The following is a 25,414-nucleotide window of genomic DNA, read 5'->3' as shown; positions in this document are numbered from 1 at the left end:
TCCCCTGGAAACCTATATGACTGATTATAAGGAGATATACAGACGGTGCCTGCTTTGTGATGTTTGCCTTGTGAGATTTTGGCTTTACAATTGTGTGAAAGTAAACCAGTAAACCATTCTGTTTTAATATTCAGTAAATCAGTGAGACATCCAACACTTTAGTATAAAATATGCTTTGTGTTAAATGATTTATACTGTAAGTAGCTTACTTACAGTAAGTAGGGGAGGCACACTAAAGATTGTCTAGTCTTTTTATTTTCCACTTAGGATGAAATAATAGGCATACCAGTAGTAATAAGCTTATTAAATTTAATGTGTTAATTAAATGGTGAATTTTAGTAACAAAGTCTGTGATTAAATAAAGTAAGGAAATACAAAGTTATAGACAGGATACCTATTTCAAAGAGTCTGGTCCCCAAAAGAAATTAATATCTGAATGATGACTATCTGTGTTCATTGGTTTAATTGTCTCACAGCGTATACATTTATCAAACCATGACATGGTACACCATAAATATATGTCCTTTTCATTTTTCAATTGCATCTTAATAAAGTTGGGTTTGTTTTGTTTTTTTTTTGCTAAAAACATAGAAAGGCTAGGCACTAGTGGACCATGCCTATAATTCTAGCTACTCAAGAGTGTGGGTGACATGTGAGGATTGTGTGCGAAGCCAATCTTATCTCCAATTTACCAACAACAATCTGGAAGTGGAGCTGTGGCTTAAGTGGTAGAGAGCTAGCCTTGAGCACAAAAGCTCAGAAACAGTGCCCAGACCCTGAGTTCAAGCCCCAGGACAAGCACTCCCACTTCTCTTTCTCTCTCTCACTCCGCCCCCCGCCCTCACACACACACACAATCATAGGACAGAGAAAGGAAAATAAAGTAGTCAAGAGAATTTTCAGCAAGATTATATAAAAGCAAAGACAAGCGAGTGAGTAATATAAATATTTGGAAGAGGCTCATCTTGCAAGAGCAAACAGCAGAACTTAAAACCCTGAGGAGAGAATGTTCTAGTAATCACATGAAGGCAAGTATGCCTAGAGCTGAATGACTAGTAAGATGAAGAATAGAAAATATGACCTATGGCCAGGGCCACACACTATCAGGAAGACGAACATTAGCAGCCACTACTCCCCAGCAGCCCGTAATGTGGTTGACTTGATACTGTTTCTGAGGAGTTGTCTTAAAAGGTATAGACTAGCTATTGGAAATATTTTTTGCTGGGTAATTCATAAAACACCCTTTAAACAAAATTCAGGTATAACATAAAACATGAGGATCACAATACTCCTGATGTAGCCTCTACTGTTTTCTCATTTATTGAAGTGAAATTCACTTACATAAAATGAAACCTTGCAGTGTTACTCAGCCCATGTGTGCATGGTTTACAACCACCACTTTCTCCCATCCACATCTTCTCTTCAATCCAGAAGAGATCCCACAACCACAGGGCACTTACACCTAAAAATCACCAGTCTACTACAAGTATTCCATGTAAATGGAATCAGACAGTTCATGATGTTTGTGTCTGATTTCTTTTACTGCACATACAGCTGTAGAGATCCATCTGCATTGCAAATGTATTTCCTTTCGTGCAGAATAGTATCTTATTACATGTATATATCATAATTTCTTTTTATCACTTGTCTATTGATAGATACTTGGTTATTTTCATGTTTATCATATATGTGCAAGTATTTGTCTGAACAGTGTTTTGGGATCTTTTAGGTATATACCAAAGAACTGCAAGAAATGACCGAGGTCACAGTTCAACTCCATGAAGCAGAAAGAACTACCTTCTTTGTCTTTTTGTTCTATTCAGATCTTCAAATGATTGGGCAACTCCCAATCAGTCAATCATTGGAAGGCAATTGGCATTCCTCAGTCTATTAAATTCTGGTTAATATCCTCCCAAACACTGTCCAACACCCAGTATCATGCTGACTTAGGCCCCATCCACGTTGACACACAAGATTAACAACCACTGTTTTTATTTGACCCAATAACACTCGTTAGGACTGTGAGTGAATTCTGATGATCTTAATATCTTTTCTAGACTATTTATGATTTGAGAGTTTAATGGCAACTTTGACCTACATGGAAGTCAACAATTATTGCATGCTTACTGTATATTAGGAACTTTGCTAAGCAACAAGCATCAATGATTTCAGGTTTTTTTTTCAGTCCTGGGGCTTGAACACAAAACCTGGGCACTGTCTTGAGCATCTTTGTGCACAAGGCTAGTGCTCTACCACTTGAGCCATAGTGCCACTTCTGTTTTTTTTAAAGTAATTTATTAGAGATAAGAATCTCATGCAGGCTTTGAACAGAGATCCTCAGTTCTCAGCTAGGATTACAGACATAAGCCACCAGCATGCAGCTAATGCTTTCAGATTTGAAGGGAAAAGCAGGCCTATAAATAAATTGGAAACTCCCTTAAACACATTTGAAATCAAGAAACAGGTCAGTGATTCTTAGAATGTGGTCTGATATCACCCTCCTTCACCAATACTTCTCAGAATCTAGATTCAAATCCAGGAATTTGCACTTTTAATATATTTACTTTAAGGGTGACAAACAGGGGGTTTACAGTTACATAAGTAAGGTACCCCACCCTCATTTTCTCCCCTTGCCCTCACCTTTATTTGCACTTTATTAAGCTTCTGATTGATTTTTCATGTTAGAGAAGTTTGAGAAGCAGTCTACTAGGATAGACTCTCCCAGGAGCAATTGAAATTTGATGTTTTATATTTCTTTTCCAATTTGAAATATGTTGAAATTTATTTTATCTAGATTCAAAACAGTTTATGAAAATAAAGATAATATTCCAAATGAATGGATGAGTAATATTCTACAGTGCTCATGCTCAATCCTCATAATTTCATTGTATGACTGATCAATCTGAAATTCACCTGAGTCTCAAATTCAACAGCTCCTTACTTGACCTTGACCTTGCCCTTTACCTACCCCCTGATATCACACTGGGCTCTGGGAATGCACCAGAGAACAGGATAGGAAGGGTACAGTGAAGCTTTAAACTCTCTTTACCTTTCATGTGTAACACAGACCCTTCTGGAAGGGTAGCTAGCGACACTGTCAATGTGTATGTGTTTGGAAATGTTCGTTCCCTTCACTTCTTTTTTTTATAATTTATTTATTAATTCAACAAAAATTTTTGACAAGGTGTTGTGCACAAGGGGTACAGTTACATAGTAAGGCAGTGTGTACATTTCTTGTGATATCTTACACCCTGTTTTTCTTTCCCTTCCCTAGGTCAGGTAGACATATATACAATACACAGTGTACCAAGAACAAGTACACGTGGCCTACGCCAAAGAAAATTTGCCTAGGGCTTTAAATGTAATGTTGACAGTAGACAATATGTCAACAATAGTCTTATACAAACGTACATACATAGTTTTTGAGCTATTGCGATGCACTGAGAGGTCTATTTTTGACCTTTATATGTTGAGTAGTTGTTTGGTTTTGGATACCTAATGTAGGATCGCTGACCTACACCTGTGGGAAATACCATTTGACAAGAAGTTTTTGGTTTAGCTGACCTGGTCTCTACTGTCTCCCCCTCCCCCCTCCTTAACAGTCATGATCAAGGAGATCATGCCCCTTTGTTTTCTGTGTTCTAGGCTTGTCTCGCTCAACATTATTTGTTCAAGTTCTGACCGTTTCCCTGTGAATACCAATATTTCACCATTTCTAATCGCTATGTAGTATTCCATTGTGTATAGGTACCATATTTTTTGGATCCATTCATCTGTGGAGGGGCATCTGGGTTGTTTCCATATTTTGGCTATTGTGAATTGTGCAGCGATAAACATGGAAGTGCAAATGTCTTTTTGATATCTTGGGACTTGTTGTTCAGGATAGATGCCTAGGAGTGGTATGGCTGGGTCATAGGGTAGGTCTATGTTGAGCTTTTTGAGAAACCTCCATACTGTTCTCCAAAGTGGTTGTACTAATTTGCACTCCCACCAACAATGAAGAAGGGTTCCTCTTTCCCCGCACCCCCTCTAGCATTTGTTGTTGTCTGAGTTCAGAGTATAGGCCATTCTAACTGGAGTGAGGTGGTATCTCAGGGTTGTTTTTATTTGCATTTCCTTTACTGCCAGGGATGTTGCACATTTCCTCATATGTTTCTTTGCCATTTTTATCTCTTCTCTTGTGAAGTCTCTCTTTAGCTCCTTTGCCCATTTCCTAATTGGTTTACTGGGCTTAGAAGGGCTTAGTTTTTTGAGTACTCTGTAGATGACAGATATTAGGCCTTTGTCTGTTGCTATGCTGGTAAAGATCCTTTCCCATATGGTTGGCTGTCTTTCTATTTTGGAGGCTATGTCTTTAGCTGTGCAGAAACTTTTTATTTTGTAGTAGTCCCATTTGTTGAGTCTCTCCCCTAACTGTTGTGCCCCTGGGACTCTATTCAGGAAGTTCCTTCCTGTGCCTATAAGTTCTAGCGTCTTTCCTACTCTATCCTTCAGTAGTTTCAAGGATTCAGGTCTGATGTTGAGATCCTTGATCCATTTTGAGTTGATCTTGGTGCATGGTGTTAGGCTAGGGTCTACCTTGAGTTTTCTGCATATGGCTGCCCAGTTTTCCCAGCACCAGTAGTTGAAGAGGCTCTGTTTATTCCATTGTATGTCCTTAGCTCCTTTGTCGAATATCAGCTGACTGTAAGAGTGTGGTTTAATTTCTGGGTCTTCAATTCTAATCCATTGGTCTTCAGGTCTGTTTTTATACCAATACCAGGCTGTTTTTGTTATGATGGCTCTATAGTAGAGCTTGAAGTCTGGTATTGTGATACCTCCTGCATTGCTTTTTTTTTGCCTAGAATTGCTTTGGCTATTCTAGGTCTTTTGCTGTTCCATATGAATTTATGGGTTTCTTTCTCTATTTCAGTGAAGAATGTAGCTGGGATTTTGATGGGGATTGCATTGAATTTGTATAAAATTTGGGCAATATGGCCATTTTCACTATATTAATTCTGCCTACCCATGAGCATGGGAGATCTTTCCATCTCCTTGTGTCTTCTTTGATTTCCCTTATTAGATTTTTGTAGTTCTCATTAAATAGGTCCGTCACGTCTTTGGTTAGGTTGATCCCTAGGTACTTTATTCTTTTTTTGGCTACTGTAAAAGGAATTATTTCCATAATTTCCTTTTCTGCTTGTATATTGCTGGTGTACAGAAAAGCTGCTGACTTTTGTGGATTGATTTTGTATCCTGTTACTTTGCCAAAATGATTTATTAGGTGTAGGAGTTTGGGGCTGAATTTTATGGGTTCTTCAGATATAAGATCATGTCATCTACTCCCTTCACTTCTTGAGCAGAACAGATATGCAACCAAAGGGGTTTCCAGCACACCTGTGTAAATATTAAAGGAAGCCTACTTTGCCCTCGAATAATAGTGAGGATCTTGGCATGCCTCTGTCCTCTCAAATGAGACCCTACACTTCCTTTCTGATTTGCTTCTAAAAGCAAGGGCTTTAAATTATTAAAGTGATTGTAATTCACTTTTCTACACAATGGAATAATAAGGTATGGCTGATAGTTTCCTAAAGATATAACATTGACAGTAATTATGAACTGAGCTACTTTTTTACAATTTTTGAATCCTTAAGCATATCGACTACAAGCTAAATAAAATATATACAACAATTCTCTCCTGGTGGGGAATGCATTTAATGGTTTCCTGTTTCCTGCTCACATATCATAATTTGCCAATTTCATTTCAACAAATATTTGAGGTGAATTATCCCTTACTATTGAATTGAGTCTATGCAAAATATGTACATTGAAGACCAGGTAAGGTTTGTAAAGGAAATAATTCAGAAATTCCATGTAAGTCTTTTCTTCTTAGCTTTCACACAAACATTTGTCCTTAATCTGTTAATACAATTCAAACATAAAATACATGAGCACCAGGGGGACAATAAAGTGTCCCCTGGTGTTATTTAGGAAGAAAAACAAAGGCTTTTGAAGGTTATTCTAATATAGTTGATGAATAATTTTCTTTTTTAGTGCTGATTGGACAACTTTCAAAAGGATAAGCATCAATTTGACACTATAAAGATTAGGCATTTGTTTCTCTTTTTTTTCACATGTATAACAAGAAGAAATAGAAGATAGAATTTGTGACAGGAAAAAGAAACCAATTAAAAAATAAAAAATTCACAACTCTGTTTCCATGAGCTAGAAAGAGTTTATGGCCTTACACTTTTTTTGCCATTTCATTTTCACATCAAACCTGTCATCAAGTTATTCCTACTTAAGTTTCCAGAGAAGGGAACTGGTATTGACAAAGATTCAGTCATTTCCTCAAGCCTTCACCAGAGGCAGGAATCAGTGTCAGAGTTCTAAGTCACTCCACTTCCAGATGTGTCACTCATTTATCATGCCACGTGAGGTCATCTTCAAGGATGAGCAGGCAGCAGATGGTGACCTTGGCCAAAGACATTTTGGCAAGAAGATAATGTCTAGTAGGTCTCCCTGTAATTAGGTGAAAGCTCATGGAAAAACATAGATAATGCACCCTCACCTTTAGTCTTAAAAATCTTTGGTTTTAAGATGGTAGAATAAACATAGTTATCCCCCTCTAATACATAGACATTACATTTAGAATAGGAAAGTGAGAGGAAGCTTACCATTAGGAATGACATAAATTAGGTAAGATTTTCTCTGATTTATGCATATTCACTCTTTAAAAAAAAATTGGATGAAGGGGCTGGGGATATGGCCTAGTGGCAAGAGAGCTTGCCTCGTATACATGAGGCCCTGAGTTCGATTCGCCAGCAGCACATATACAGAAAACGACCAGAAGTGGCGCTGTGGCTCAAGTGGCAGAGTGCTAGCCTTGAGCAAAAGGAAGCCAGGGACAGTAATCAGGCCCTGAGTCCAAGGCCCAGGACTGCCCCCCCACCCAAAAAAAAAAAGGATGGAGAATAAAGATACATAAAATCTACCATTGTTCTTAATTTTCAGAGCTTGATTTGTTTTTGTTAGATTTTGTTTTGCCTTTAAATTTTTTTAATGCTTGCAAATGTTCATGGCTTTGGAGAATGAGCATATGAGAAACTAAGAAACTAGTAAGGTGGGATATAGATTCAAATTTGCAAAAGTTGTTAAAATTTTTTAGTTGAACTTTATTCAAAACATAATCCTCTTATGATTTAGTTGATTATTATATTCCCTTTTAAAACCCTCATAAGTATTTTTAAATTTATTGCAAAGTGGCTTTGTTTGCCAAAAAATAAAGAGAATTATGTGGTGCTGTACCATATAAATACATACATATATATAAATAAATACTGGTTAACAAAAGCGGTAATAATATTTGAGGGAAAAAAAGTGAGCAAAGTAAATGTAGAGAATAAATGAACGATGAAGTAAATTAGTCTATACTCATTTGATGTAACCAGTATTCTATCCACTAGAAAATTTGGTTTGGAAGATTAATATGATAGGATAGAGCTTATAATATGCAGTTAAATGAGAAAATTAAACCTGTATTTTTAGGCTCTTGTGATCCTCTGCTGTGACTAGCCTAAACCTGTGCTAATTATTCCCTATGAGGGAAACCATAGAGTCCATGTTTCTTTGGGTCTGGCTCACTTCACTTAGTATGATTTTTTTCCAAGTTCTTCCATTTCCTTATGAATGGGGCAATGTCATTCTTTCTGATAGAGGCATAAAATTCCATTGTATATATGTACCACATTTTTCTGATCCATTTGTCTACTGAGGGACATCTGGGTTGGTTCCATATTTTAGCTATGACAAATTGTGCCGCGGTGAACATTGTTGTGCTGGTGGCTTTAATGTGTTCTTGTTTGTGGTCTTTTGGGTAGATGCCCAAAAGTGGGGCTGCTGGGTCATAGGGGAGCTCTATGTTTAGCCTTCTGAGGAATCTCCATACTGCTTGCCAGAGTGGCTGAACCAGTTTACATTCCCACCAACAATGAAGTAGGGTTCCCTTTGGCCACATCCCCTCCAGCATTTGTTATTGTTAGTTTTCTTGAAAAAGGACATTCTTAGCTATGTCCCTATGAACTCATAAGATGATGCTAAGTGAAATGAACTCCATGTTATGGAAATGAGTGTTATATCACTGTTGTAATTATTTTCAACACACCATGTGAAACTGTAGCTTCTTTTGTTGATGATCCTCTTGTATCCCTTCCTGTGGTTGTACTCGCACCATCACTGTATCTCATCTGAATGCACTGGATACTGTATATACTGGTATTAGAACTAGGGAAGTAAAAGGGAATATCAAAATCAAGAGACAAAGGATAAAAAGACAAACAACTCCAAAAGCAATACTTGCAAAACCATTTGGTGTAAACCAACTGAACAACTCATGGGGGGAGAGGGAAAAGGGGAGGGGGAGGGGGAATGAGGGAAGAGGTAACAAACAGTACAAGAAATGTACCCAAGGCCTAATGTATGAAACTGTAACCTCTCTGTACATCAATTTGACAATAAAATAATTATTTTTTAAACTGTATTTTTAATTCTAATCAGTGTACTCTAAGTTTTGTTTTCTTTGTGGCTCTAACTTATCTGTACCTCCATATTCCTGAATATAGATATTTGTATATGGGTTTATATAGTTATATGAAACTCCTAACATTAACATCTTTATTTATATAAGTGCACTTAACTTTCTTAGAAAAATGTGCTAATTTTTAAATAACTGATTAATGGAATTATAAATAGACACTACTATACGTATGTGCAATGTGTCAGAACCCTTAAAAATCACTACTGTGTACACTCAGACTTTAATTTTTTGTGTGATATGGGGGCTGAACTCAGGACCTCGTGCTTGCTCAGCTTGCTTATGGTTGGTGCTCTACCATTTGACTCACAGCTCCAGTTCCCCTTTTTGCAGCTCAGTTGGAGATGAAGTCTCATGGATCTTTCTGCCTGTGCTGGCTTTGAACCATGACTCTCCAGATCTCAGTCTCCAGAGTGGCTCATTGGTGGCATGAGCCAACACCAGCCTCACAACTTGTGTAACTAAACCCTTGTGTCCTCAGAGGCTGCCGAGTGCACCGCTGTAGGTGGGGGTAAGCACTCACCACCTCTCCAGTCAGAGTTCTCCACCTATCAGAGACAGTTTGCTTGCCCAAAGTACAACTTATGAGTGTAGTATTATAACACTGATATCGTTTATTATGGTTAGGGTTTATATATTACCACATCATTTAGGCACCGATTTAGTTTATGATTAGAATTTTATATATGATCACATCATTTAGACATATTGCATATAGAGAATAAAGCAAAAGTATCTTTATATTATTTTGCAACTTTTATTTCATAGTACTGAAGACTTTCAATTTAAAATAGATTAATACAAAATAAAATCACTGTAATAATGAGGAATTTAGAGAAAAGGATACAATCTAAGAATAATATTGGTGCTTTACCCCCTTGCACAGAATAGACCAGTAATAAACACATTTTTGAAAGGATAGAAATAGTGGGTAAATATGTAGCAATTTTCTCATAAACACTCCAAAAATATGGTTTATAGAAACAATTTAAATATAAGAAGCATTACTGCCTAAGTATATAAATTTCTTTCTCCACCATATCAAAGCATAAATAGTATCTGCTATCTGTTTCAGTATATATTTTAGGTGTTTTCATGTTTGTTTCGAGTAGTATAGTGTGTGTATCTGTGTGTATCTATGTGTGTGTCTGCATATGTGTCTGACTGCCTGAGAGAGACAGAAACAGAAAGAGAGGAAATATAAAAATCAAAATTAAAGAATGAGGGCTGGGAATAGAGCCAAGTGGCAAAGTGCTTAACTCATATACATGAAGCCCTGGGTTCGATTACCCAGCACCACATATATAGAAAACAAGCGGAAGTGGCGCTGTGGCTCAAGTGGCAGAGTGCTAGCCTTGAGAAAAAAAAAAAGAAGAAGAAGCCAAGGACAGTGCTCAGGCCCTGAGTCCAAGCCCCAGGACTGGCAAAAAATTAATTAATTAATAATTAAAGAACGAGGGGAAATAGGACAGAATACAGAGTCCATTAATTATTAATTACTCATAGGCTGGTAAATATTTTATAAGATATAACAGTTGAAATTTTGCTTTAAAATAGTTTAATTTGTTAGGGTTTTGGTATTGCATTGGCCTGTTTTGCACTCCTGTGACAAAATCCCTCACATAGCAACATAAAAGGAGGAAGTGCTTATTTTAGATTCCAGTTTCAGAAGGTGCAGTTTTTATGGGAAGGTGGGCAGGGGTAGAGGGGTCATTACAGAATAGAGCAGCTCGCATCACGGCAGCCAGGAAGCAGAAAGACAGAATCTCGCAGCGAGCCACCTTTTTTTCTCCAGCCCAGCACCCAGCCTATTCAGTGGCGTTGCCCACATTCAGGGGCTGTCCTCTTTGTTAATCCTCCCTGGAAACACCCAGAAGTGTGTGTGTGCCTTGCTAATCTCCTAGGTAGTTTTCGTTCCAAGCAAGTTAGCAAAATAAGCCATGAGTCAGGCATGTTGGTATAGTCTTGTAATACCACCCTGGTAACATTAGCACAAGACCCTAACTGAAAAACAAACTCAAGGTGAAAGGACCAGCAAGTAGAGGGTCCTTGCTTAGTAACCAGAAGCCCTGGAATCCAAACCTTGGAACAGCATCAACAGAAAAAAAAAAAGAAGAAAATAATTAATCATCACAGGTATTTTGTTTAGGAACAAAAGTGCAACTTGTGGATCTATTCTACTGTGATATATTCCTTCAGTAATGATTATCTTTTGGGAATCTTAGATTTAAGACAGAAATGTCTTGTGTTTGGAAGACCAAAGGCGTGTCTGAGAAATCGCAACCTCCTTCTTTCTCCAGGTGTGCTTACATAGCTTCACTTAGAATGTGAGTCAGTAACCTGTGTCCCTGAGCCGCAACAGAGATTACGCCTTATGTCCTAGCTACAAGTGCCTTTGATGGACACTTGCCCCAACTATGTTCTTTCTAGCTGATACATTTTTCTGATTTATTGCAAATGAAAAACTAAATGTATGTTATGCTTTCTGTGATCTCAGAATTATCTCAGTTTGTGAAGTTAACAAATGAACTCCTTTTCATCATTGGATTTTCTCATGTACAAAGGAGTGGCTTTATATTCTGAATTCAAAAGGAAACTATTGTTTTAAACTTCCCAATGCCATTTTCAATCTGATATATATATATATATAATTCTTTTTTAATTCTGTTTCAGGCTCTGCTTGATACTCAAAATCTTTTGCGTACACAAATCACAAATTTCACATTCAACCTGGGATTTTCAGGGAAGTTTTACCATACAGGTAAGAAATAGGATTTGGAAAGAGGTGATATTGTCCAAAAAGAAATGTATTCACTTCCAGACTTAGGTAACTGTAGCCCTTTTGTGCATCACTTTTATGATAATAATTTTTAAAATAATTAATTAAAAAAGAAACAGGATTAGCTGTTCTCTGTTTAGGGTTGTATATCTCACCAACACACATTATTACATTCCTTTTTAAAATGTTTTGTTTGTTTGTTTTGCCAGTTCTTGGGCTTGAACTCTGGGCCATGGCCTGTCCCTGACCTTCTGGGCTGGCTAGTTTCAAACCATGATCCTCAGATCTCAGTCTCCTAAGTAGCTAGGATTATAGGTGTGAGCCACCAGCACCTGGCATGTTAATTACATTCTTTATGTTCTCTCCACCCACATTTTTTATATCACTTAACTCCATTGAATGTACCATTTCAAACCTTTAGAAAATGTTAGTGGTTTTGGAAGCTTATGGTATTATATAACAAATGGTCTTTCTGCTATTGAGCTATAATTTACACATATAAAAAGGCCTAAGCAATCAAGATAATCTTTAGTGAATTATTTTTGTGTACCCATATAAGAGCCATTAGGGCCTGGCATTCAGGGAATTTTTTTTTTTTTTGTGACTAGTCCTGGGCCTGGAACTCAGGGCCTGAGCACTGTCCCTGGCTTCTTTTTGCTCAAGGCTAGCACTCTGCCACTTGAGCCACAGCGCCACTTCTGGCCGTTTTCTATATATGTGGTGCTGGGGAATCGAACCCAGGGCTTCATGTATACGAGGCAAGCGCTCTTGCCACTAGGCCATATTCCCAGCCCCCAGGGAATTTTTATAAGCTGTACACAACTGTGTTAAGTCACTAGCTGGTCTCATGACTGCCACTACCCTGACCTCTAACAGCTGCTTAGCTCAGTTTACCCATAGATATGTACAAGGACTTACCAGTATCCAGACTCTCTTGTTTGATGTTATTCTTGGTTTCATACCCAATGTATCAGCTGTAATTCTTTCATGGTTCATTTCTGTGCAGTATTTCATTGTTTGACTACACCAACATTCCTTTCTCCATTCCATTGCATTGGAAGTGGTTGTGTTGTTTCCATGCTCTGGCCTTTAGTAACAGCCCTGCTGTGAACATTGCTGTTCTGATTCTCCAGAGCACTCTTCCTTACTATCGGTTAGCAGCTGGTAGTGTAACTGCTAGACGGCACACATGCGATAAGATTTTCATAGAACACCCAGCTAATGTGTCAAGCTGATTTTTCCAATTGTATGCATGGTGTGTATGTATTTACCACCAGCACAAGTGGTATTCCTCTACTATGCAACATGGACAGCAGCAATTTGTTTTTTCTTTCAATTTGAGCCTTTCTGGTGGGCATAGGGCAATGTCCTCTGAAGTTTTTATTTTCTATTTCTCTGATAGGTATAAAAAGCACATGAGCATCTTTCATATGTTCCTTAGCTATTTGGAAATTCTCTTTTGAGAAATATTAGTGAAATTTTTGTTACCTTGTTATTATTATTATTGTGTGTGTGTGTGTGTGTGTGTGTGTGGAGCTTAGACTCAGTGCCTTGAGTTGTCACTTAGCTTGGTTGATCTGTACCCCTTGAGCCATGCCGCCAATCTAGCTTTTTGTTGGCTAATTGAAGATGGAGTCTCAAGGACATTTCTACGTGGCTGCTTATAAACCACAGTCCTCTAGATCTCAGTGTTCTAGAACTTTAGGTGTGAGTCACCAGCACTTGGCTTATTTTACTTTTTGAAACAGGATCTGGCTCTGTAATACAGAATGGCCTCACACTTTCTATGTGTCCCACTGTAGTTTTGAACTCACAATCCTCCTGTCTTAGACTCCCAAATCAGGGTTTACAGGCACTTGCTACTACACTCAGCATCAGGCCAATTCTAAATGAAACTGATGATGACACTCATGTCTTGTTCTTGACTTGCAACAGCACATTTATCAGCGACTCTTCATTAGTTTACAAGAGCACCCTTTCCTACGCTCCTCAGAGCTTATCATGAATAAATGTTGAAAGTACTTTTGTAGTATAATTCCATTGTATATAACATATTATATATAAATATCATTGTATTAATATATTACGTTAATATGTAATATATAATAGTATAATTCCTACATAAAAATGAACAGTTGGATAAAGTTTTTACTATATAAAAGCAAAAATGAAAACTGTCTATTTTTTAAGTGAACTGATGAATAAATAATGCAGTGACTGTGAAATCACTTTTATGTTAGCTATAAGTAGCTATCTAGAACAGGGCCATGACATAAAATCTGACCCTATTACTTTGTGAAAACCAGCAATGTGAAGAGGCACTATGATGTTGAACTAGTACATTCTTTTTTACTAGACTCAATATTTTGTCTGGAAGTGACAGCTAGATGCTATCACTTGAATGTGAATTACTTAATCTAAATTAAGTGTCACAATCTGCCCCAACACTCCGACTGACTTAGGGCAAGTTACTTCATTGTCCTAAAGATATATTTCCTGAAGTGAGATTTGCAGAGGCCCCTACCTCATAGCATGTGGAAAGAATGAAAAGAAATGGTAATGCTTGGCTCAAAGTAAAACTTGGTCAATGATGGTTTTTAATATAATATTGAGAAGAAAATACTACAAAACAAATAGCCCAGAGATAAATCATTTACGTAGAAACGATAAAATTTATAAAGTTTTAGCTTAGTTCTGTAACATGTTCCGAAATTTAACTCTTGATTCCTATTCCTATCTCCCATTCTGACAAAGGAGACCAGGACAATGCAACTGTGAACAACTAGGTTTCAACTGTGATTATAGTTTAATCATAATGTTTAAAGTACTAAGCAACATACACTTGTTCTCGTTATCATTAATTCTGATTTAAAATATCCCTAAAATAGGGTTAAAATGAAACAATAAATGAAGCTACTAAAAGAAAAGAAAAATCATGAACTTATGCCTACTATGAATTCAGATACGCCAGTCAGAGGCCAAAACTTCTGTAACTCCTTTGTGATTCCAATATATCTACACTCTTCAGTGCAGATTTCACCGTGATATTGATAAAAGGATAATGTCTGCCTGGGATATGGTCCTAAAGAGCTCTGATATCTGCTGCATTGTCCCAGAAAATAAACTGCAGGGGAATAAAGCCATGTAGCAAATGAATGAGGAGAGAGGGCAAGACAGATATAGGGGAAGATCCAAAGTCTATGTGACAGGGAGCAGAACTCAGGAGCAGGAAGAGGGAGACTCTGAGTACACTATGTCATGATCTCACGGGTAGGGAAGTGGAAATCAGAACTGAATCAATTACTGGGAAAGCCCAAGAGACTTTTGTCTATTTTCCATGTGAACACTTACACAAAATGACTGACTTAAATGATAGTGTCCAAGGGACACAAATTATGGAATTATTTTGTTGTGACTAAACATGGCACCTGTGTCAAAATGATTTCCTATTGAGGCTCACACTGTCTCCATAGTCATTTCCCACAATTATGTTCTCTCCAAGCTACAAACTGTACAAAGATACTAAAGGTTAAGAGTTCTGAGGTCCTTGGGAATGGTTCTATATTTCCATCTGGTAACAATATTTATATCTCATGTAGAACTTTTTTCTTCTTTGCAATCCTTTGGTTTAAACTCCAGGTCTTAAGGTAACAAACTGTACAAGAAATGTATCCAGTGCCTAACGTATGAAACTGTAACTTTTCTGTACATCAGTTTGATAATAAAAATTTGAAAAATAAATAAATAAATAAACTCCAGGTCTTGTTCTTGCCTAAGTAGGTGCTCCATCACTTGAGCCATGCCCTTAACACCCTTTTTACCTTAGCTATTTCCAGGGGTGGTGAGGGAGGAAACAGTCTCCCATGTTTGCCTGGGCCAGCCTGAGCCACAATCCTCCCATTTTTTCCACATAGCTGGAATGACAAGTGTGCACCATCATCTACATCTATCGGTTCAGACAGGCTCTTGCTAACTTTTTTTCCCAGGCTGTTGATAAACAATGATCTTCTCAATCTCTGCTTCCTCAGAAGCTGAGATTACAGGAGTGAACCACCATAACATCTTTTTAAGGTTTGAGTCCTTGGTTGTCTTCTAATAGATTTCCCTTTGCTCTATTTGTATACACATCTTAGAAGTATTAAGATAGTTTACTGTTTTCCAAATACTATATTTGAGAGTACATAATCAGCCAGGTTAAATCGATAGGCATATGAGAGATAGATAGATGATAAATAGATGATGGATAGATAGATAATAGATAGATGATGGAGATAGATAAATAGATAAACAGTGATCGGAATTAATGGAGGGCTTGTTTTCCTCCTCCAGGAACACAGGAGGAAGATGAGGGTGACGACTGTCTGCTGGGGTCGGTGGATGAGTTCTGGTGGTTTCCGCACATGTGGAGTCACATGCAGCCCCACCTCTTCCACAACGAGTCCTCTCTGGTGGAGCAGATGATTCTCAACAAAAAGTTTGCCTTAGTAAGTAGTCCCTCTGCTTGCTGCATTGAGCTGTGTAAACTAAGGAGAGAAATAACCAGGTTTTAATTCTGGAAAGTTCTTTAATGGTCTAGTGACACTCTTTAAGTAGCCTTCCAGAGATGGCAAAGATCTTAAGCTTACAGTCTTTGATCACGTGGCTCCAGAGTTTGTATTGTGTGCTCATCACTGCCTAACTGAAGAGAGACTTTGTAGCACACCTGCCTCAATCACACAGGATTATGTTCAGAACTCCTGTCTCCTGTCCAAAAGGAGCTTTTGCTGTGCTGGGGATTCTACAACAGAAACTGTCTGTGACTGGTGTCATGTGATGGGTACACAGAAACCTCAGTTTCCCTGCAGAGAAACAAGCAATGTTGGGAGTAGTGGTGTAAACTTATTAAACCTTGAAATGTGAATGTGTTTTGTAGTAGGCTGAGGAAGGGGCAAAAGACCAGGTAGGAGACCAGGAAGTGGACACAAGGTCACAAGGTGTCCATTCAGACAGGCAATGGAAACTAAAGAAAACCCACAGAAAGTCATCTCAAACACACACATTATATGGTAGGAGCATTTGCTCAGCACAGAAATGTAGAGTGAGCCTGCTATAGCCAAATTTATTATACTCAGTTTTGACCAAGTTCAGCCAAAGAATGATCAGTAAATAAAGTCAAAAGAAATCTCCCAAACAACCATTTTCAATGCACACTTGCCCATCACACAGCTCAGCTGGTGAGGAAAAGCACTCAGTCCAGTGTCTAAACCCTGCAATCAGCTGTGGTTCCTCTGTCCCTAACTTTTTGAGAATCTGCTGTCCATAAAGCACTCGGTGCCCCAGAAGTAAACTAAACGCTAATGCACTTGATTGGTGTGATAAAGTGACCATTTTAGATTTGTTGAAATAGGACGTGTCTTTAGCGGAAGTTGGGTGATATTATGGGGAGAATGAATGGTGCATTCACAGTCAAGCACTGAACTGAGTTCTGAGTGCTCCTGATTTACCTAGGAATTGAATTCTTATAGGTACTGAGCATTAACTGTACTTGCAAACTCTAATAAGATGGAGAGTCACCTTTTCCCCAAGAAACAAGTAAATGCCTGTGAAAGTGGAATGAACGTTACACAATTTGGAACGTTACAGAATTTGGAACCGTGTGCTAAAGCAAAACATCAATTCTCTTCAGGGTTCTAATTAGCAGTGTTAATCAGCAAAAGGAGATGTGAAGGAGAAAATTACTTTAACACTGCTTCATAAATCTCTAGAGAAAAAAATTCATGAGGGAAGAAAGTGTGTAAACACAGTAAAGAAAGGCAGCAGTAAAAGAAGAAATACTGAGAAGTGGGGCTATTGTTGGGCAGCCTTCAAAGAGAGTATATGAAGGCAAGTTTGACAAAAGGCAGACTGCTCACTGTCACAAGCCTTGAAATAAACACCAGGAATCAGGTACTGGAAAGAGGTGGGGTAAGAGAAAGGGGAAAAGGGAAGATGAATGAAGAGGAGAAGGGGTGGGGGGTGGCGAGTGCAGTCATGAATCCTATGCATATCCTACAAAATTAAGAAGAGTAAGAGAAGGGTTGGATAGATGGATAGGAGAGAATGTTGAAAGGGGTGATGCACTGTATTCATAAACTGCTTCATTAAATAGCAACTCTTTTGTATAATTACTTAAAGGTAATAAACTAAATTAGTTAATTTACAAAACCAGAATGGCATGTGGAGCTCTGCTGTTACTGAGTGCATCCATGAATGCTTATACTGTATTTGTATTTGGAACAATTTGAAATACTTGAAAGTTAACATAGTAAGAACAGGCATGCAGCACCAGTCACAGGTGGGTTTGAGAATTGCTTCCTGAGTTGAAAGAGTAGTTGAGATCTGATCATTCTTACCTTCCAGACTCAAGAGCCATGCAGATATGCCTTAGGAACATCAATCATTGCTAATGACATGATGACAACCCAAATTCCTACCATTGAGATAGTGGAGAACAGTCATGAAAGACCTTCAGAAATAAGATCAAATCGATTCGTAGTGTTTAACTAGATGTACATGTAGATCAGTGGATTTTTTTCATTAGTCAGAGGACAGATTAGTCAGTCCCAAACCATAACATGAAAGGGAATAAATATGTAAACTAGGTGAGCCGTGATTAACACATAACACTCAAGAACAGATAGCAGCTAGTGCTTTTATTATCATTATATTTAATAACATAAAACTGCCATATTCAGTTTTTGTCTGGGCTCTTGAGGTGTTATAGTGACTAATAAAAGGGACAAGATCTTTAAGTTTAAAAGTTTCTTTGTAGAAAGACGTACATCTTCTATTTTTTAATGCATTAAACAATAACACATTGAAATATTTAAAAAAATGTTTCTTTGTAGAGCCAGAGTTTAAGCCGCAGGAAACCCTCCCCCCACATATACACATTTGCTTAATGTGAAGTGACACAATTTATAAATATATGTTAGCTCTTCACAATAAGGGATTCAAGTTCTGAAACTGCTCTGCAGTTTCAACTGTGTGATATGAAAAAGATCAAGAGTTTTCATTTCAAACACATTGGATATTATTTCCTTTTCATTTCTCACAACAATCAGAAGGCATGTATACTCTCCTTTTATAGATCATAATCATAGCCGGCAGCCAGTAACCAAGGCCTGTCATTCTAGCTACTTAAGAGGCTGAAATAAAAAAGAACATGATTCAGAGTCAGCCCAGACTGAAAACCCTGAGAGACCTCATTTCCAAATAAAAATAGGAAAAAACAGGACTGGAGATATGACTGAAGTGGTAGAACACCAGCAAACCAGCAAAAGTGTGAGGCACTGAGTTCAAACATTGGTACCAACAAATTAGTAAATAGACAGATGGATGACAGATAGACAGACAGACAAACAGACAGACAGATAGATAGATGATAGACAGACAGACAGATGGTCATTTATGATTCTAAAGCTTACTAGTGGTAAAATTAAGGCAAGAAACCCAAGTTGATTAGCACCGCCTAAACTGTCTTTGCCAACCTTGTCATTAGCCTCACAGGTGTGTAAACTGGTGTTCTCTTCTGATGGAAATCAATGGGAATATTGGTAATCCTGGATACAGACAGGGAAATGGACAACTTGAGTTAGAAGTCACAGAATAGCTTTTCCCATGGGTTCTCTAAAGATCTCAAATACAGCCATGAGACCTAAATCACTCAGGAGAACAAGTGAATGTCAAGAGCCTTCCACATGACTATTACTTACCACTAGAGAAGTCTCTTGATTTCAGGAGGAAACTAATCTAGAGGAGATTATGCCCTTTCTACTCTCTAGATACATGGAGCAAATGATTCTATTGTGCTGTTGCATTCCTGAGTTGGGTTAGATCCTGCTTTCTTTCCCTCCACCTAGAACCTGTTGGAAATGTTTATTTTTAAATAAATGTGGATGTTTCTCCATGAAAGAACTAAAAGGACATTCAAAGAAGTATCAGGCTGCCTTAAGAGCAATGGGCATGCAAGCCAGGAATAAGGTCACAAATGTAATATTCAAATGGGTAACTGAGCCAAAACACATGGAAAGTATTTGTGAAACTAAGAATCTGAGAATACACAAAAAATAGCGGCCCCACTTTTGCTATCTACAGACAAACACCTGCCGGCTTCACTGGGCATAAGCAAAGGTCTACTGTTCTGCATGCACAAGGTGAGCCCTCACGCTAACAAAGGAGTTTGATGCCCTTAGCTTTCAAAGCTCTGTCTAATGGCTGATTATGGAAGGTCAAGCAAATTCTTTATGTAAATTTGCATTTGATGACTGCAGCCATGTAAGGAAATGCAATTTTAGATCTTGATAGACTTTTAGTTAGAAAATATGGGTTAGTAAGGAGCTCGACTGGAATTTTAAAAGCAGAATCTTTGAAAGCTATTATGTCTGCGGTAAGGGTTCATGTAACAATAATTGGCCTATCACATGGGTTAAGGTATCTATTGCATATACTTTAAAGTGGGAGAAAATATCATTAAAAAAGTAAAATAGCATTGTATTTATACCTCAAAAGGTCATTTGCAACATATATTCTTAACTAAAAATTTGGACCTACATTTTGGCATGTGGTAATAGTTTTATTATTCATGATAAATAATTAGTAGAAATGTTTATCATAGAATTTTTTCCTAATCTAGGATGATACTTAAAATGGTTGTAGAAAATTTATTACAACTACTAGTAGTAGAACAATGACATAACCACACAAACTCTTGCAAAGACATGTATTTTCAATGGATTATATCATTGTGGCATAGTGTCTCTTTTCCTACTTCTTTTCCAAGGTCAGCAGAACCTGCTCATTGTCTATTGTCTATGTCTATTGTCAATTATATAACTTTTTACATTAGTGAGCACCATTAGTTTTTCCAATACGGAAAAAAGGTCATAGTACCAAGTTATAATTTACAATATATTGAAAGATTTGCTGGCTTATGAAATATGTTATGTTCTTTCAATTAGTTTGCTTGCTAGGACAAGATGGAATAAATCCAATCATTTTTCCTATGAACCATTTTATTAAAAGGCATGTTATATTTTCATTTTACTGATATTTAACACAAGGCATAATTTTAGTAGTCTTAATAGAAGTGGAGAATTCCAGCCAGGATTCAGAGTCCACTCTGAGCTAGTAAGCTGTTAAATATCAGTAGTTCCATTTTCACTCATGTACATAGTATATTATGGCTGCATTCTCCCCTGCTTCCTCTCTCCATTTGTCTCCCCCTGCCTGTTGACCTCCTCACTCCCAACAATAGCTTCCTGCTATTCATTTTGTTAAACTGTGTGTTAGCTGGGCCCTGGTGGTTCATGTCTGTAACCCCAGCTACACAGGAGGCTGAGATCTGAGGATCACAGTTAAAAGCCAGCCCAGACAGGAAAGTCCATGAGACTCTTATCTCCAATTAGCCACCAGAAAACCAGAAGTGGCACTGAGGCTGGAAGTGGTAAAGCACTAGCCTTGAGCAAAATATCCCAGAAATAGCACCCAGTACCTGAGTTCAAACCCCACAACCAACAATAACAACAAAAATAGCTTGTTTATTATGTAAAGGAGTTGTGCCTTTAGAATCCCTTCTGCATATATCCACTTTAGTGGATTTTCTTGTTTATATATGCATAAATACCTATATATGTTTTCATATCTGTTTATAATCTAGATCTAAATCATAATTTAGGTCTAATTTCCACATAGCAGAAAAAACATGCACCCTTTTTGTTCTCCAAGACTGATGTACTTCACTTAACATAATTTTTTCCAGGTTCATCCATTTTGCTGTAATATTCTTCCTGATGGAGGAGAAAATCTAATTCTACTGTATTACTCTGTGTGTGCATATATTACATTACATTATATATTACAGTACATTATGTATATAATATATAATAAAATATTACATATGAATTTATTTTACATATTTATATTACATATAATTTATATGTAAATATGTAAGTACATAAGTACATATAAATTGTATATTACATATGGTTCATATGTAATATAAATATGTAATATATTGATCTACTCATCCTTTGTAGAGCACCAAGGCTGTTTCTGTAATTTAGCTATGCTGAGTAGTGCAGCATTGAACATGAGTGTGCAAGTATCTTCACTATATCCTGACTTGAACTCGTTTGTGCAAACACCCAAGTGGTATCATTGGAGCACGGGTAGTTCTAAGTTGACTGCTTTTGAGTTAATTCCAAATTTCATTCCATAGTGGTTTATATCCCCACCAACAGTGTATCAGCGTTCCTTTTTCCCACCTCCCCATAAGCCATGCTGTGGTTAGCATTCTTACTGGGCTGAGATGGACTCTTTCATGGCATCAATAGTCCAAACATTACCATCCTAATGCATTACAAATAACAGCAAACAAGCATCATTATCAACCCTTCCATTCCTTTAGAAATACAAAACTTCAATCAAAATTAGCACTGTGTTGACGTAAAGATTCTGAGTTTACTCAATCTAGTATATTTTCAGGAAGACTAAATATGTTTCAAAAAGTCCTGGAAATTTGAGACAGCCACCAAATTGTTTATAGCTTTATTATCTCTTGGAGACCTTAGGGGTCCAAATAAAATTCACTGCTTCAAACTCTGAGAAGGCTAGATTTAACTGAACCCACTAGTTCTTTCAGTGTATCCCCAGATAATTTTCTTTTTGGTTCTTTCACTACAGTAAAAAAAAATAAAGCTTCATAAGGTCTGTCTTTTTTTATATTTCTGCAAACTCTCCTTCCTGTGTTTACTTGAATAAATCACAGCAATTCAAACAAAATTCATCATGCTGCATGCGGAGTACAAGTGTTTACCTCATTCCTCTGGGTATTCGCCAAAAACGCATCCTTTAGTAGCGCCATTTACTCAAAAGGCACTCAGCAAATATATGATAACACTCCAATAGTGCTGAGGGAACTCAAAGAGAAGAAACTGCCCTGCACTGTGAAGTGGAAACAGACACAAAGTTCATGGGTGTGAGGGAAGACTGGGGGAGAATCTGTCACTTGTCTCCCCAAGTAGGTCTTAGCGATTATAACTGAATATGAAGGAGAAAGCTGAGGGTATGTGCATTGTAGAACTAACCCTTTTTAGTACTGCTACTGAATTTTTAGACTAACTTTTGTCTCTGGGATTTGCTCAAGAATTTGACCTATTCCATTTCATTCTAACACATCAAATAATTCACCTAGTGGCTTGCATGGCACCTGAGGAAATGTGTGGTGTGTAGGAAGGACTTTTGCTGATACTGTCTCTACTATTGATGAAATTTATTGATCTTTCCCTTCCCTTTATATATAACACTACTTTTGCCATAAGATGTTTATACTGCATATTCTTTCACTTTAAGCATAATATTCTTTTTTGTTAGTTATGGGGCTTGAACTAAGGGCCTGAGTACTATCCCATAGCTCTTTTGCTCAAGGCTAGTGCCCTACCCTCCACTTTGGGGGGCGGGGAACAGAAAATTAGAAATAAGAATCTCACGGGTTTTCCTGCCTGGGCTGGCTTCAAACTGTGATCCTCAGATCACATCCTCCTGAATGGCTAGGATTACAGGAATAAGCCACTAGCGCCTGGCTAATATTCATTTTTCTGAGAGGACATTTATTCTATTGGATAGAGCTAGTTTTTTGTTACATACAACATATGATAGTGCATCTTTTTGGAATGTCTGCTCCTAAGAATTCTGAGTTATTTGGGGAGAAGGTGTGGTAGAAGAGATACTTAGTTTAGTTTTATTTACTTTTTTATTTATTGTTCTGAAAGGAAAGACAACAATATTAGCTTCATGAAAGGACATTAAATGACACCACCACTACCACTAGACTCTAACTTTATTTAGTCTACTACATTATAAATCATTACTTTTATTATCCCAGTTTGGTGAGGAGATTGAAACTTTGTACAGTTACACAACCTATCCAAGATCCTGTGATCCATGAAGTACAGCATTGAGATTGAGCCTGGGACTCTTAAATCTTTGCTTTCTCTCTGTTGCTATACTGCTCTCTCCAGGACTCCTGATACACTAATAATTTTAGTTTCGTGTGCTTGGATATCTTAGGATATGAAGACAATAAGATTCTTTCTTCGTTACTTAGTTAATTCAACACTGTATATACTCTTTTTTAGAAAGAAGTAACTTCAAGTGATAAGTTCAGACTTCTGTTTTACAAGTTACTACACTGCCATTCAATGTGCATCTTCAGAAAGTAAATGTATTCTTGTAGAAATAACTCAAATAGCCATAATTCTTAAGAAAGCCATATGAAGTCAGAATAAATGAAGCTTTTCATGAAAATAGCTCTAAAATATCTAATGCAAATAGAAGAAAGTTTTAGTTTAAACTCATGTAAATTGTAAATATAAATTTTCAATACCATGAAATAGTTAACCAAAGTGTGATCTTCTGTATACTGGGAAAATGAAACAGTCCTACTTAATGAGACAGAGAAAAAGCATTTACAAGTATTTCCAAATTGTGTTGTTGTATATTTTTTTTCTCTCTGTAGCTTGCAGCTGATCTGTTTAACTAATTTCTCATTATTTTTTAATTACATCAGTTTGCATACTTGCTAATCTGTGAAATATGGAAAGAAGCAATGGGTCTTTCAGTCATTAGTGGAAAATTAAAACTTCTTCTATTGGAAAGATTGAAATAGAGATGAACATTAAAAGTAAAGTGCCATCCTGAACAGCTAGCAAGAGTGTAAATAAAGAAATACTATCAAAAGGAGTAATAAACAAAAGATTTCTTCAGTAATGAAGTTAATTATGTTGCTAGGGTACTTGAATACTAATTTTTTTCTCTTTTTAGCTTTTGGGGAAATTTCTAAGGACTACCACATCACTTTTAGTTGGTTGAGATGTAATATCTATACATTGTCTATCTGGAAGTATATGAATAATTTAAGAAAGTCTTATCGTTTTATATTTTATACAGTACAACTCATAGGATTCCAAAATAATAAATGTGTCTGTGTGGCAATGAAATCCTCATTTTCACTAGACTTTCAAAGAGGTCTTTGATATTACAAGTGCATTAAAACCTCCCCCATAAATCCATTCTTCAGATAAGCTGGAGGTTTAACTGAGACAATTAAGAAAGTGAAAACAAAACCAAGAAGATGGTCAGACTCAAGTCTGCACACTTGTTCTCACTAAGCAGTTAGCAGCAGGTAAACCAACCCAGAGCCTCATGAGTGTTATTGTTGAGTGTAGAAAAGAGACATTAGGTAATTAATTGTGAAAGAGATAGATGTTTACCAAGAAAAACAAAGGAAGGCTACTCTAAGAGATGTCTTAATTCATGCTTGATTTACACCCAAGGTTTGTCAGTAGAGGCTGTTTGAAGGCTCCACAGGATCGCCTGCAGATCTTGTGGGGGAGAGTGAGAGCAGGAGTGCCCCCAGGTGGTACAAACCACATATGGGAGGTACTGAGGCAGGAGCATGTTCAGTGAGCTTGAGAAAAGCATGAATATGGCTACATGGGAAGGGTGACTTCAAATGAGGCTACATTTAAGAGGCAATGGTCACAGCCTGCAGAGTTTGTGACCATGCTAAAATTTTGCATTCTAAATCCAAAGGAAAACCATGGAAATGTTTTGTTTTTTGCTATTTTTTTTATTTTGTCAGTTATAGGGCTTGAGCTCTTCAGCTCAAGGCTAGTGCTCTACCACCTTGAACCACAGTGCCACTTCCAGTTTTCTGGGCTATTTGGAGATAAGAGTCTCATGGACTTTCCTGCCTGGGATGGCTTTGAACCATGATCCTCAGATCGCAGTCTTCTGAGTAGCTAGGATTACAGGCATGAGCCACTAGCACCCCATGACCATGGAAACCTTTTCAATATGTCATATGGTTACATTTGTGTCTTTAAAACAGTTCTTTGTCTGCTTTGTAGGGCATGGAATGTGAGAAGGCAAGGGAGGAAATTGTACAGTAAAAACCTACACTCACAGGCCATGGGGTAAGTTAGTGGATTGGTCTAGGGTGATAATGCTGACAAAGTGAAGTGGTTACATTTAAGATACATACT

At 37.4% G+C, this 25,414-nt stretch overlaps 1 protein-coding gene across 2 annotated transcripts in view; it reads left to right on the top strand.

Annotated features, from left to right (window-relative positions):
- Positions 1-25,414, top strand: part of LOC125341474 (bifunctional heparan sulfate N-deacetylase/N-sulfotransferase 3) — a 139,572-nt gene that overhangs the window by 45,600 nt on the left and 68,558 nt on the right. For both annotated transcript variants that reach the window (XM_048333535.1, XM_048333536.1), the window contains exons 3-4: positions 11,246-11,333; positions 15,681-15,835. In XM_048333535.1, coding sequence (XP_048189492.1) covers positions 11,246-11,333; positions 15,681-15,835 — 243 coding nt within the window. The remainder of the gene's footprint in view (positions 1-11,245; positions 11,334-15,680; positions 15,836-25,414) is intronic.

Source organism: Perognathus longimembris, chromosome 24 (assembly GCF_023159225.1).
Source record: "Perognathus longimembris pacificus isolate PPM17 chromosome 24, ASM2315922v1, whole genome shotgun sequence".
NCBI lineage: Eukaryota > Metazoa > Chordata > Mammalia > Rodentia > Heteromyidae > Perognathus > Perognathus longimembris.
Note: the sequence above shows the minus strand (reverse complement) of the source record. Positions and strands in the feature narration are given on the sequence as shown.